Source organism: Myotis myotis, unplaced genomic scaffold (assembly GCF_014108235.1).
Source record: "Myotis myotis isolate mMyoMyo1 unplaced genomic scaffold, mMyoMyo1.p scaffold_m19_p_5, whole genome shotgun sequence".
NCBI classification, from domain to species: domain Eukaryota; kingdom Metazoa; phylum Chordata; class Mammalia; order Chiroptera; family Vespertilionidae; genus Myotis; species Myotis myotis.
This window is the reverse complement of record NW_023416357.1, coordinates 71,243,529-71,258,845: the sequence shown is the minus strand read 5'-3', so window position 1 is coordinate 71,258,845 and position 15,317 is coordinate 71,243,529. Positions and strand designations below refer to the sequence as shown.

General features: G+C 39.6%; 1 protein-coding gene across 3 annotated transcripts in view; it reads left to right on the top strand.

Moving 5' to 3' along the window:
* Positions 1–8,172, top strand: part of DTWD2 (DTW domain containing 2) — a 72,472-nt gene extending 64,300 nt beyond the window's left edge. For 2 of the 3 annotated variants that reach the window (XM_036310169.1, XM_036310171.1), the window contains 2 exons: positions 1,745–1,873; positions 7,549–8,172. In XM_036310169.1, the coding sequence (XP_036166062.1) occupies positions 1,745–1,873; positions 7,549–7,719 (300 nt within the window). In that variant the 3' untranslated portion in view covers positions 7,720–8,172. The remainder of the gene's footprint in view (positions 1–1,744; positions 1,874–7,548) is intronic. The other variant, XM_036310170.1, reaches the window with a different exon arrangement.
* Positions 8,173–15,317: the final 7,145 nt, after the last annotated feature.

Genomic DNA, 15,317 nt, shown 5'->3' with positions numbered 1-15,317 from the left:
CCGTTCTACTAGTTGACCTGATGAAATATTAAAGCTATTAGTAATTACAGTTAATCAACATCATGAATTATTCTTACAGTTATTTAATCATAGGCTTTCTTTCATCACTGTACATGTTTTTCAATTTTTTCCTCCATCTCTTTGCTTCCCTGCATCTAATTTTTATTTTGCTATTGGTAGAAATGTCGAATAATCTTTCTATGATCATATCTAAAACATTATTAGTCAAATATGCTTTAAAGGATGTATCCCAAAACCAAATACATTATGTAGTGAATCTTGATGATACCCACTGTGCTTCCTCCCTCCCGTCCTTTCTTTCTCTCTCCCTCTCCTCCCCTTCCTCTCTTCCTTTCTTCTTTCCTCCTCTTCTCCTCTCTTCCTCTTTCTGAGGAAAGAAAGGAAACAAGTTCTAGAAGAGAATTCTTTGAACAAAAAGCAATTCTAATAGAACTATATTATGGGGGGACTGCATGAGAAGCAAAGGAGGGAAAGGATTGAGGGACAAGATGCCATGGATGGGTTTTAATGGTATAAAGGAATGAGAGACTCATGGGACTTTAGAGATATTAGAAAATAAGAGAGCCCAGCCCGCGTGGCTCAGTGGTTTGACCGTCAGCCTATGAACCAGGAGTCCTGGTCAGGGCATATGTCCAAGTTGCGGGCTGGATCCGTAATGTGGGATGTGCAGGAGGCAGCCGGTCAATTATTCTCTCTCATCATTAATGTTTCTATTTCTCTCTCCCTCTCCCTTCCTCTCTGAAATCATTAAAAATGTATTTAAAAAAAAGAAAATAAGAGAGAACACCTGATTTTAATAAGTTGCTTTGTATTAATACTTAGACACCACTACCTTCAATCCCCATGCTTACATAATTTATGAGTAAAAGCTGGAATTCTCATCTATCCACACATGTTTAAATGTGATTCTGATCAGAGTGTGGGCTAGGAATATGGCTTTGTGAGTATAAAATTACTTGTTCATTTAATTACAATAGGAATCTAAAGGCCAAATGTGTTGACATTCAAATTTTTATTGCTTTTTTATATCTGATTCTGTCTCAGTCATTAGGTCTCAGTTAAAATATTATCTTCATGGATAAAATATGTATAGTATGTCACCTTTTATCTAAAAAGAGAGGATACATACATACATATGTGTATGTATGTGTGTGTCTATATTTATACACATTCACACCCATATGGACATACACCTATCAGTTTATATTAAGAAATAATGGGAGGATATCAATCATGAAATAAATTCTCCAAAGTGATTACACCATTTTCAGTGCCACTACAGTGTTAGAGAATTTAATTTGCTCCATATCCTCCCTTGGTCCCTGGTGTTGTTAGTCTTTTTGATTTTAACTGTTCTGGTGAGTATGAAATGTTATATCATTGTGATCTTAATTTACATTAAATCATGCTGAGCCCTTTTACACATACCTATTTGCCATTCTTATATCTTCTTTGTGAAGTATCTATTCACTCTTTTGCCTATTGAGAGGGGGCTATTAGTCTGTTTATTTTTGATTTGTAGGAATTTGTATATATGTATTCTGGTATCCTCTTATACTATTTGAAAATAACTAACAGGATATGTGTATAGAAAATATTGATATATTTAATATTTCTAAACTGGCAATTCAGAAGGAAATTAAATTAATTAGTATTTAAAACACAGACTTTATAGTTTTAAATTTAAAACAAAAATTACATTCTGTTCTGTTTTTGGTTTCAGGTGCAGTTAAAAACTAGCATTTCTAGTCAGTATGTAATTCGGGCGCAACCAACTAATAGGTGCCTGTCTACACTGGAGTGTGCAGCTGTTGCTCTTTCCATCTTAGAGAAAAATAATTACATACAAGAGGTAGGTCTGTCTTTGAAAGATTATATAGTTTTTGAAAATAGGATTTTGATTAGATTTTATCTAGAAAAGTTAGAAATACATAGCTTGTTAAGTTTGTAGCTCAAGTGACAAGTAGAATGTATCTGTGATAGAAGTTTGTGGCCTTTGCCAGTGTGGCTTAGTTGGTTGGATCAGCCATCATTATACCAAGGATCCATTAAAAGTTCAAATCTTGAAGGGAAAATATAATATTCTTTGTGTATAGATATAGAACTTATTTCCTTGCCCTAACCAGCTGGCTCAGTTGGTCAGAGCATCTTCTTGTATACCAAAAGGTTGTGGGTTTTATTCCAGGTCAGGGCACATAGGTTGGTTCGATCCCTGGTCAATTGATGATATTTTTCTCTCACATTGATGTTTCTCTCTTTCCCTTTGTATGTATGTATGTATGTGTGTGTGTATGTGTAATATATATCTCCTTTCTTTTTCTCTCTACCTCTTCCCTTTTTATAAAATCAATAGAAACATACCCTTGACTGAGGATTATGAAAAACAATAAAACTTACTTTCTTCTCCTTCTTTTGGGTTCTAAAAAGAATCCTCTATTGAGGTATATCTCTTACTCTCACAATTGAAATTTGATTTTCACTGCAATCCCAAACAGAAGCTTTAATGTTGGTAGTGATGTTGGTTTAATAATAATAGTTGTAAAATAATAGGGCTGGGGTTCAGGATGGGGTTTATATTAGTACTACTACTAAATGCTGCTACTGCTGCCCCCTTTCCTGGTTTTATAAAATAGATTATTCTGGTATTAATTAATGTACTATGATAGCAGGAAACATATCTTATGTTCTGAGTATAATATCTAACAACAGGCAAAGTTTAAGATATAGAATGATGACATGATCCTTCATCTCTTCAGTTTTTGTTATTGTTATCTATGAAGAAAATTGAAAGTAAAATCCCAAAGTAATAGTCTAATTCTCTTTGCTTTTTCAGTAGGAAAAGGATGTTTGACAATCAGACATGTGATCTGGGAGGTACTAATGAAATGGTTGGTTAAAGTATGAGCAGAAGAAATGCAAAATGAAACATCCCAAGTTGTTTATTACTGCAGATGGCAAAAACGTAGCTTGCTTAGTGGGGGCACCCCAAGTCCAGCCTGTTCAGATCTAGCTATCATAAAAAAATTGGTACATTCTTCTGAGAAACATAAAGGTGTTTTCTCTTTTTCCTTTGCCAACCCTTCCCCCCACTCATAACCTTTAATTAATGGCATCATTATAGAACCTTAACATGATGGGGGAGAGTAGTAATTTTTCAGCCTGCTTCATTCTATAGAGGTAGGGCTCCTCAAAATAATAGCCTTCTTAGTCTGTTGATTTATCCTCATCCTTTCTTCTTGAGTAGTTTTTCAAACACTTGGAAGTCTAGCATGATAAGAGCTTTGAGCAGGTTTGACAAACCCTTGGAAGTCTAGCATGGTAGGAGCTTTGAAGCAGGTTTGAATTAAAACTTCATCATTTATCATCATTATTTTTTGCCAGTGGGCAATTCATGTAATCTCTTAATGCTTATTTTCTTATCTGTAATATAAGAAAATTAATTACCTCATAGTGTTGTGAGAATTGAATGGGATAAAGTGTAATTGCCTGACATCAGGCACTCAAAATAATCCTTTTGCCCTTCCTCGGCCCTCTGATAGGATTGACAACAATTTTGAACTGAAAATTGGTGATTTTCATCAGCTGCAATAAAATTTACCAGGGTTTTCATACCTTGGAAATCTCGAGCTTGGGAATCTTTTTTTATTATAGCGCCCTCTCTGCTTATGAAGTTTGACCTTATGAACTTTTATAACCAGATGTGGCCAAGCTTTGTGCTGTAGCCTAAGTGCCTTAGCTACACTCAGCACCAGCAGTTGGTAATAATGGTCCCTTGAAAACTCACTTTGTACCTATAGACAAAAGGATTTACAAAACACTGATTTTCCCCCAAGTAACCTTTTTAGGAACTATCTTGTTTATTTTATAAAATAGAAGATTTTCTTTGTTCCTGATATCTGGTCCATCTCTCATAAAGCTTCAGAGTGCCTCAGATATAATGCATATAATGTTATATCTGAAGAAATCTGAAACACTGATTTGAAATAATATATGCACCCCTATGTCTATTGCAACATTATTTACAATAGCCAACATTTGAAAGCAGCCCAAGTGTCCATCAGTAGATGAGTGGATAAAAAAGCGGTGGCACATTTATACAGTGGAATACTACGCAGCTGTAAAAAAGAAGGAAATCTTACCTTTTCAACAGCATAAATGGACCTGGAGAGCATTGTGCTAAGTGAAATAAGCCAGTCAGAGAAAGACAAGTATCATATGATTTCACTCATGTGGAATCTAATGAACAAAATAAACTAACAAAATAGAAGCAGACTCATAGATAGAGAACAGACTGATAATTGTTAGAGGGGAGGGAGGTTTCAGGGCTAGGTGAAAAAGGCAAAGGGATTAAGAAAAAAGCCCCCACAAAAAAACAACACCTCATAGACACAATAACATGGTGATTACAAAAAGGGAAGGGTAGTAGTGGGGGAGGTAAAAGAAGATAAGGGGGATAAATGGTGATGGAAGGAGATTTGACTTGGGATGGTGAACACACAATAAATTATGTAGATGATGTACTATAGAATTTTATACCTGAAACATAATTTTATTATTTAATGTCACCCCAATAAATTCGATAAAAAAATAGGCTGGATTAGGCTCCAGTAACTTAAAAGTCCAATATTAAGAATGGCATAATACAACAACGGTGTATGGCTCTCTCACACTGCCTGTCCATTGGGATTGCCAGGCGATCTCTGCTCATTGTAGTCACTTAGGGAACCAGGCTGATGGAGGCACTATCTAGACATGTCATTCCATTTTCTTCAAGGAACGAATAAAGGGAGGTGGTCAATCATATACTGCTTTTAAAGCTTCTGCCCAGAGGTGGCATATGTTTAGGAGGTAAAAGTTAGAGGCTCTTAACCAGAGGAATATAGTATTCCCTTGTCTATGCAGAATTTAATAAATTCCATAAAGTTGCAATAGAACCTTCAATTGTCTCAGTCTGTACATAGTCCTAGATATGTTTTCTAAGTACAGTGATACAAAATCCAATCAATTCACTGTGCTAACTCTGTAAAGTAATATATAGTCATCTTCAAATTTCCTGTCTTGTTTGAAGACTAGGGGCCCAGTGCATGAATTCGTGCACCTTGAAAGGAACAGTGGGCCACTAGGCTGTGGTAGGCACAGGGGCAGGTCTTGGCCCATCCTCCGCACCCCTGCCCAGCCCCTCCCGCCACGGCCCCTGGTCCCCTCTCTACTGGCAGCCCCACTCCCGCCACTGCCACTCACACAAGCAGATGGTGCCAGCCCCACTCGCACCCACTGACAGCACGGAGTGATTGGGGCCAGCGCCAGCAGCAGGTGCGAGTGGGGCTCATGTCATTAGTGGGTGCAAGCAGTGGCTGCTGCCCTAATTACCTCTCAGGAGCAGGGGGAGGTAGAGAAGCCCTCAGGGGTGATCAGGGCTGGCAACCACCACTCGTACCTGTGATGGCACCGAGTGATCAGGGCTGGCGCCAAATGCCAGCAGCGGGGCCGGCACCGGCAGCATGCGTGAGTGCCGGTTGAGACCACGGCGCACGGGAGCAAAGACTTTTCAGTAACCACCAGAGACTCACCCCGATGACAGCGACTGGAACTCCACCTTAGTCTGGCGCCCCTGCTCACCTGTTCCACCATCCTGCTGCGGCCGACACCCGCCACGTTCCATGCTCTGCCACCTGCTGCAGACACCCACCATGTTCCGTGCGTGCCCCCTGGTGGTCATTGCATGTCATAGCAACCACTTGTTTGGTTCTGTCATTTGGTCTATTTGCATATTAGGGTTTTATATATATAACATATATCTATCTATCTATATCTCTATATATATCTATATCTATCTATATACACACACACACACACATATCTAAGGGTCTTTCTACAACAGTGTCATGCAGAGCTTTTCCAGGATATTTGTCTTACGTAACAGATCACTTACTGCAGTGGTTGAACCATATAGCAATTTCTTTTCTCCTGTAAATAAGAAATGCTGAGGTGAGCAGTCCAGGGCTGGTGATGCATCAGAGACGCAGGTTTTTTTCCTGCTTTTCTGTTCATTGTCATATATATTTTTGGTTTAATCTTCATGTTTCTTGCCCTGTAGTCACAAGGTGGTTATTCCATCTCTAACAATCATGTTCCAGTCCAGAAGAAAGAGCAAAAGCCTCTGTCTGCTAGGTCTGTCCTGTTTTAAAGAGAATCCCTGGGAGCCCCACCCAAAGACTTACACTTATATCTTATTGGATAGACTGTGTCATTACCCAATGTCATATCACTAGCTGGACACATTGCCACCTTGAATACAATTTTTGATTTTTTTAACCAGTTAACTGCCATGCGTCCAAAACAGAAACCACGCCACGATATTTTGAATTTAATTAAAAAATCAATTTGCAATGAATATTATAAAAATAAACATATTACTCACAATTTGGGTGTTCTTGAATATTTTCAGTTGAAAATTCTCATGAAAAATGATTTTTTAAAGCATCTATAGACGCTTATGGTGTACAAAAGGCTTAATAAGGAAGAAAAGAATGGATATGAAGAAGCAACTACTAGTGACTGCTAAAATTTGTAAGAGTTCATTGCACATTAAAGCTGTTAAGAAGCCTTTCTACCACTTGTGTTGTATATGTGGGGGAATAATTTTTCACATGGATATTTTAAAATTTTTATAGTTTAATCTGAGTTTTTCTTTGTTCCTTTTTTTTAACTGCTCAATCAAGTGTTGCTATTATTATTTAAAAGAATTAGATCAGGGATCTTAGGCTTAAGGAAAGAATCTGACTCAAAATATGATTAAAACTGAAATCTCTATGGTATAAAGCACTGATATAGTGTTTTTACTTAAAATTTTTAAAAATTTGCATAATTTTAGGAAAGGTATATGCTCCAGTTGTTTACAACCTCTACCACTTTCTGTTATCCTATGGATCCACCCAGTTCACATGCATCTGTTAAATGGCTGCCCTGTAGGTATTTAAATTGGGCTGGTATGTATACAGTTAGAATTATTTTGAATGCACCAAAACCTGGTGTCTGACTGGCATGTGGTCCATGTACTAGTCTGCGTTAGTCAACCACTTACCCATCACTGCCATCAGCTAATTGTTATTAGATAGCAGGAAGCTTGTATCTTTCTGTTATTGAAAATGAATCAATTTATATTTATTAACTAAAGGTCTCTTGTTGTCTGTTACAGATTAAATTATTATAATGGCAACACTTTTGTGGTGTTTGAATATCTTAATGTATAAAACTAAATCTAAGCTTTATCACCTATATGGAAAATCAATTTGTGTCTTTTTACTGGAGTTACTTAGTGGTATGTAAGGTATGAATTTAAATAAATTACTTATTTAGAAATCCCATATATTTATTAGAATACTTGTTGCTCTTCATAGTTAAGAGCTAATAGTAATGATAATTAAGGTAATAATGCTTGTTTCTGAAGGAAAAATCTAGATAGAATGTCATAACTTGTCACAGACACATTTTTAGTTTTTTTTTCTTCTTTTTTTATCTTAACAGACTTTGCTTCGCCCTCTTCGAGCTTTATGCTCTTTCCAGCTTCAGCATGGTGCTCAAATTCGCCTCAGCAAGGAACACCTTCTGAAAAATGGATTATATCCTAAGCCGATGCCAAAGAACAAACGCAAACTCAGGAAGATGGAACTGTTAATGAACAGTGTTAAAATTTAGCACAAATGTTCTTATGGTGCTATTTATGGTGTCTTCAGCTGACAGTACCAGCTTAAGTTTTCATACAACTTAAGTCTGTGTGGTTTTTTGGTTGTTTAAAGAATGAGGGTTGTATACTAAAGGTGTCCAGAAGAAGGGCGTAAATCAAATAGCCATGAAAGCAAATAAACAAGCAAAATTACATGACTCAGTAAAAAGCAAGATTTCATACTGTATTTGCTTTTAAAAATGTGCCTCTAATACATTTTTTTCAAGTCCTTAATTGAAATGGGATTAGTTATTAAGCTGGGTTAGAAGTACTTTTTTTAAATGGAAGGAAATCCCTGTGCCTGATTGGGACAGTAATGTTTCCATTACTGTTTTATAGATAACTAGTGGCCCATTGCACAAAATTCATGCACGGGGCGGGGGGGTGTCCCTAAGCCCAGTCTGCACCCTCTTCAATCTGGGACCCCTCGGTGGATGTCCGACTGCCGGTTTAGGCCCGATCCCACAGGGGCAGTCGGACATCCCTCTCACAATCCAGGACCACTGGCTCCTAACCACTCACCTGCTGCCTGCCTGATTGCCCCTAACCACTTCTGCCCGCCAGCCTGATCGCCCCCTAACTGCTCCCCTGCCGGCCTGATTGACACCTAACTGCTCCCTTGATGGCCTGATTGCCCCCAACTGCCCTCCCCTGCTGGCCTGATCGCCCCCAAGGCTTTTATTAGTATAGATAATATACACATTCAAATGTACAGATGTATCAGGCCGGCAGGGAAGGCCTATCGTGCAAGAGTAGGCCTTCCTTCCCCCAGCTGCCAACACTGGCTTCCCTCTGGCACCTGGGAGGGGCTGCCCTCGCAACCCTGGCTTCGTCGGGAAGGATGTCCAGTCTAATTAGCATATTACGCTTTTATTATTATAGAAATACAAAATCTCAGGGCATTTGCTTGAAATTTCTTGAAGCAAACAATAGAAATCAATTGCAAAGTTCTGAGAATCCCAGAACGTCCTAACTCTGATAGCATTACATTGCTAGGTCAAAGTCCTTGATCTGACCAAACTGCAGTTTCTATTCTGCATTACCTGTACTTCCTCACCTTTGCTTGCTTCAGAATGGCAGCTTGCCAATAATTGTCAAGGTCTCCTAGAAAGTGCCTAGACTGGAGCGGCATCCTCTTTACTTTGAAGATGCACACATATGATTTTGTCTCATTTCCAGCTCCTTCTTTCACCATCTAGTACAGCAGTTCTCAACCTGTGGGTTGTGACCCCTTTGGCGGTCAAACGACCCTTTCACAGGGGTCGCCTAAGACCATCCTGCATATCAGATATTTACATTACGATTCATAACAGTAGCAACATTACAGTTATGAAGTAGCAACGAAAATAATTTTATGGTTAGGTCTCAACATGAGGAACTGTATTTAAAGGGCCAGAAGGTTGAGAACCACTGATCTAGTATTTTTGGGATAGTCATCCATTGCCACTTTCCCAGCCTTCAGAGCTGAACAGAAGCTCTCCACCCAGACAGTTGTGGATTTAGACCCTGAGTCTTCCTCTCCTTATCTGGAAAATGAAGTTTAAAAAAAGCACACATCTATTTTATAACGTTCTAATGGTATGGATAAAGTGTCTAATGTGTGAATGATGCTTAAAGATGAAAGATCAGTACAGTAGCAAAGAGCTTATCTTTTTTGGGCGAGTCTGGTTTTCAGGGAGTTGGGCCCTTTAAGGGGGCGTCACCCTAGTTTCCTATGTGAATTGTCCCGCCTGTCCTGGAGCAAGAGGCAGCAGCCCTCTAACCTGGAACTGATGGCCGTGCTTCCCCCCCACCCCCACCCCCCGTGCCGCCAATTCGTGTCCTGGAAGGAGCGAGCCTGCGGCACATGAGCAAGTGAGTGAAAGCGGCGCTGCCCTCAGGTGGCAGGTGCAGCTGAAGCCTGCCATTCCCCACCTCTCCTTGGAATTCTTCCAGAGGAGGTGGGTGAGCTATGTGCGATCACACTGCTCCTCTTTGCACTACCATTCCCCAAATAGGGGCTCCCCATTCCCCACCGTCCACGCCCCTATGTGGGCTGGGCACTCCATCCGCACACAGTGCCCTGCTGCAGCGCCCAAACTGGATGTAGCATCCCTATCCCACTCCCGTCCTTGCCCATCGCCTCCGAGGCCGGGGTGAAACTGGAGGACTCTGGTGGGGCGGCTGCTCATGCTGCCCGCTCTCTCTGGGGTGACCCAGGATGCCAAGGCTTCCCACCCGCTCTCCTGCTTTCTGGCCGGCTTCGTGGCTCCGGCTGGCACTGCCATCTTTGTCGAGTCAGTTTGCAGTTTTCCTCCTTACTGGCGGTGAGTGCCGCCATCTTTATCACGAAGTGACGGTTAATTTGCATATTACTCTTATTAGATAGGATTAGGTGTAGACCTATAATAGATGATACCTCCATCAATTTGCAGTAGTATACATGGACTTTATAGTTTAAAATAAGTAACAAAAATGATAATCAAGTAGTTTAGATTGAATTTATTTCATAAAACAGTATAAAAAGTAAGGAAACTAAGTATTTTTAGGGATTAAACTTGAACTCAGTTAATGTGATTAAATGTTCTATTAATGCCCATACATTTTTTTTATTACGGTATAATTGACATAAAATATTAGTTTTAGGTATATAACATAATGATTTGATATTTGTATATTGTAAAATGGTCACTACAATACATCTTGTTAACATTCATCACCACACATAGTTTTTTCTTGTGATGAGAACTTCTAAGATTTGCTTTTTTCTTTTTTAATATATTTTAATTGATTTAAGAGAGGAAGGGAGAGGGAGAGAGAGTTAGAAACATCAATGATGAGAGAGGATCATCAATCAGTTGCCTCCTGTATGCCCCACACTGGGGTCAAGCCTGCAGTCTGGGCATGTGCCCTGACTGGGAATTGAACTGTGACTACCTGGGTCACAGGTTGATGCTCAACTATTGAGCCATGCGGCTGGGCCTAACGTTTACTTTCTTTGCAGCTTTGAAATATTCAGTACAGTATTATTAACTACTAGAGGCCCAGTGCATGAAATTCATGCACGGGTAAGATCCCTAACAGCTGCAGGCTGCCAGCTGCCAGCCGGGGCTTTCCTCCCCTGGCTGCCGGCTGCTGGCTGGGGCCTCCCTTCCCCAGCTGTGGCCTGCCAGCTGGGGCCTTCCTTTGTTCCATGCCACCCCCTGGTGATCAGCGCATGTCATAGCGAGCGATCAAATTCCCAAGGGGACACTCTGCATATTAGGCTTTTATATATATAGATAATCATCAAACTGTACATTATATCCCCATGACTTACTTATGTTCTAACTGGACGTTTTTACCTTTTGATCCTCTTCACCCATTTGCCCCCAGGCCCCCCCCCCCCCAAAAAAAAAACTTCATCTGTGGCAACTACTATTCTCTGTATCTATTAACTTTTTTTTGATTCCACATATAAATGATGTCATATGGAATTTGTCTTTATCTGATTTACCATAATGCCCTCAAGGTTTATCCATGTCACAAATGGTAAGATTTTATTCCTTTCATGACTGATTAATATTCCATTTGGATATATATATAATCTTTATCTATCTATTGATGGGCACTTAAGTTGTTTCCATATGTTGGCTATTGTAAATAATGCTCCGATAAACATGGGGGTGCCTATATCTTTTTGAGTTATTGTTTTCATTTTCTTCAGATAAATACCCAGAAGTGGAATTGCTGGATCCTATGGTAGTTCTACTTTTAATTCTTTGAGGAACCTCTATACTGTTTTCCACAGTGGCTGCACCAATATCATTCCACCGAGAGTGCACAAGTATTCCCCTTCCTCACCAACACTTATTTCTTGTCTTTTAAATAATAGCCATTCTGACAGGTGTGAGGTGTATCTTATGGTGTTTTGTTTTGTTTTTAAAGTGGAACATTTTTTAAAAAAATATTGTTTTTATTGATTTTTAGAGAGGAAGGGAGAGGGGGAGAGATGGAAACATCAATGATAGGAATCATTGATTGACTGCCTCCTGCATGCCCCCTACTGGGGATCGAGCCCATAACCCGCGTATATGCCCTTGACCAGGCGGAACCCTTCAGTCTGCAGGCTGATGCTCTGTCCACTGAGCCAAACCAGCTAGGGCTTATGGTGATTTTGATTTGAATTTCTCTGATGGTTGGAGATGTTGAGGATCTTCTCATGTACCTGTTAGCCATTTGTATGTCTTCTTTGGGAAAATGTCTATTCAGATGCTCTACCCATTTTTAAATCAGATTGTTGTTTAATTTTGCTATGGAGTTATATGAATTCTCTATATATTTTGGATATTAGCTTCTAATAAGATATATGCTTTGCAGATGTTTTCCCCATTCAGTAGGTTACCTTTCATTCTGCTGATGGTTTTCTTTGCTGTGCACAAATGTCTTAGTTTGATGTAGTCCTACTTGTTTATTTTGCTTTTGCTGTCAGATTAAAAAAAAAATATTGTCAAGACTGATGTTAAAAAGCTTACTGCCTATGTTTTCTTCTAGGATTTTTATAGTCTCAGGTCTTACATTCAAGTCTTTAATCCATTTGAGTTAATTTTTGTATATGGTGTAAGATAGTGGTCCAGTTTTATTCTTTTTTGTATGGCTCTTCCGTTTTCCCAGCATCATTTATTGAAGAGCCTGCCCTTTTACACATTGTTTATTTTTGCTTCTTTCGTTGGCCCAGGGAGGACTGGTAGAAACTCTTCTTGTAACTGATAATTTGTGTCCTTTGACCTATATCATCCTATTTCCCCCTACTCCTATCCCTGGCAACCACCAAGCTATTTTGTTTCTTTGACATTGGCTTTTTTTTTTTTTTAGATTCCACATATAAGTTGTCTTTCTTTTTCTGGCTCACTTAGCATAAATGCCCTTAGGATTCATTTATGTTGTTGCAAATGGCAGGATTTACTAGTACTTCTCATTTATGGCTGAATAATATTCCATTGTATACATTTACCACATTTTCTTTATTCCATCAATTAAAGGACATGTAGGTTGTTTCCATATCTTGGCTATTGTGAATAATCCTGCAATTAACATGCCAGTGCAGATATCTCTTCCAGATTCTGATTTCATTTTTTTTTTTTTCAAATATATGCACAGGAGTGGGATTGCTGGCTCATATGGTATTTCAATTTTGAATTTTTTTTGAGGAACTGCCATGCTGTTTTTCTTAATGGCTGTTCCATTTTACAGTTCCACCTACAGTGTATAAGTGTTCCCTTTTCTGAACATCCTTGACAATACTTATCTTTCTTCTTGATAGCCATTTTGATAGGTGTAAGGTAATATCTTGTGGTTTTGATTTTCATTTCCCTGATGATTAGTGATGATGGGTGAAGCAAGACCCAACTGCTTGCATTTTATAAGAAGTACCAGGAACTTTTTTTTTAAACCTCATCTGAGGATATGTTTTACTGATTTTAGAGAGAGGATGAGGAGAGAGAGAAATATCGATGTATGATAAAAACATCAATCAATTTCCTCCCATATGTGGCCCCACCGGGGATTGAACTCACATTCTAGGTAGGTGTCCTGGCCAGGAATTGAACTGGCAACTTTTTGGTGCACGGGATGATGCTCTAACCAACTGAGCCACACCAGCCAGGGCAGCACCAGGCATTTTAAATACTATAAAGACAAGGTTAAAAGGAAGAGGATGGAAAAAAACACTATGTAGACCTTAACTTTCTTCATATTCTAATCCTTTTTATTTATTATTCATTAAATAAATATAAGTTTATCACCTAGTAGGTGTCAGGTATTGTCTTTAGTAAGTAAAAAAAAAAAAAAAATCTAGCTACTTGGATTTTCCAATATTTTAGTTTCTAGATAGGAAAACTTGATAGTGTTAGGATATTCTCAAATAAATACTTGTTCCTAAAAACATGTTCTTAAAGGAAAAAAGCCAGTTGTACAACCTGACTGTTCAGTTAATTCTCTTTTTGTAGTTTAAATGTCTGCCAGAAAAAAAGAATACTTTTAATCACAGAAGTAGGCTTCAGTAGGCTTTAGTAAATCCTTTAATCCTGCCTGGATCTTTATAAGGAAGCATACAACAGTAATATTTTAAATATACTTGTTTGATTAAAATATTTGTCTCAATTCTTGTGATCTAGTCACTAATTCCTTAATTTACCACTTTAGAAATCATGTCACATCCACTTCTTTTTTGAATGAAGAATGGAATCTGATTTTTCCTCTTGAGCCCAGGATGTTGCTCTCAAACTGTGGTGAGTCCCTGTCAGAAGTGAATAAAAGCTTCATTAGATGATTCTTATAAAGAAAATTAATTTCTCTTTCTTAACCTACTTCACTTTATCATCATCTGAATATAACTCAGAAAAAGGATTGTAATATATGTTGACAGCGCCTTCCTGCCAAGAGGTTGCTCCAGTTAACTTGCTGATTTTTATAGGAAAATGCCTTGCCTAGTCCACAGTTCAAGTTAGACAGTGGTCAGGGATTGGGCTGAGCAGAGATTTCATGTTGGGACCAAAGTATTCTATGTAAAATGTATGATATTCTTAATGCTCATATTTAATATTTAATAAATCCAGTCCTGAAGGATAGTTTTTGAAATGAAAGTTCAGCTGCATGACTGGCATTTCTGTGTGCCACAATTAGAACTGTCAAAATGATCTCTTTTAAAATAGAGCCAGAAGGAGCTTGAGTGCTTTTTGTCTGGAGTTGTACCAGCATTACTTGAGGTGAATACAGAGTTTCCTCAAAACATGAGGGAAGAAAAAAATGCTTTCTGGTTGTAAGTATAGCACTATATATAACATATACCAGTGGAAATAAACATATTTTTCAAGACTAATGGTAAGATCTTTTTCACTAATCCTAATATACATAAAAATCTTGGGTACGTCACATCTGCAACGACCAGGAGGCTTGATCAACTGGAAGTCAGTCCTGCAGTTGGCGCCAGGACCCAGCACTGACTGCTGAGGGGGCTGTGAATCAGGCTCAGAGAGAGGCTTAAAGAGGGAAGCAGGGTCTGATCCGTAGCCACTGTGGCAGCTGTTGATCAGCACTTGCCTCTCTCTTTAGCTCCAGACCTGGTCAGCAGCTGCACGTCCATTTATCTCCAGGCCTCTATTGGGGCTGCTGATCAGCCCCGCCTTTCTGATCAGGCCCTGTTGATAGACCCAGAGACACTGGCATAGAAACTGACCAATCAGAACCAAATTGGCTGGCAGAGGAGGGCAGTTAGGGGCGACCAGGCTGGCAGGGAAGGACAGTTGGGAGTGAGATCAGGCTGGCAGAGAAGGGCAGTTGGGGGCCATCGGGCTGGCAGGGGAGGGCAGTTGGGGGAGGGATCAGGCCGGCAGGGGAGGGCAATTGGGAGCGAGATCAGGCCAGCAGGAGAGGGCAGTTGGGGGCCATCAGGCCAGCAGGGGAGTGGTTAGGGGTTGATCAGGCTGGCAGGGAGAAGCAGTTAGGGGCAATCAGATAGGCAGGCAGGGGAGTGGTTAAGAGCCAGCAGTCCAGGATTGTGAGAGGGATGTCAGACAGCCCTCAAGGGTCCCAGATTGGAGAGGGTGCAGGC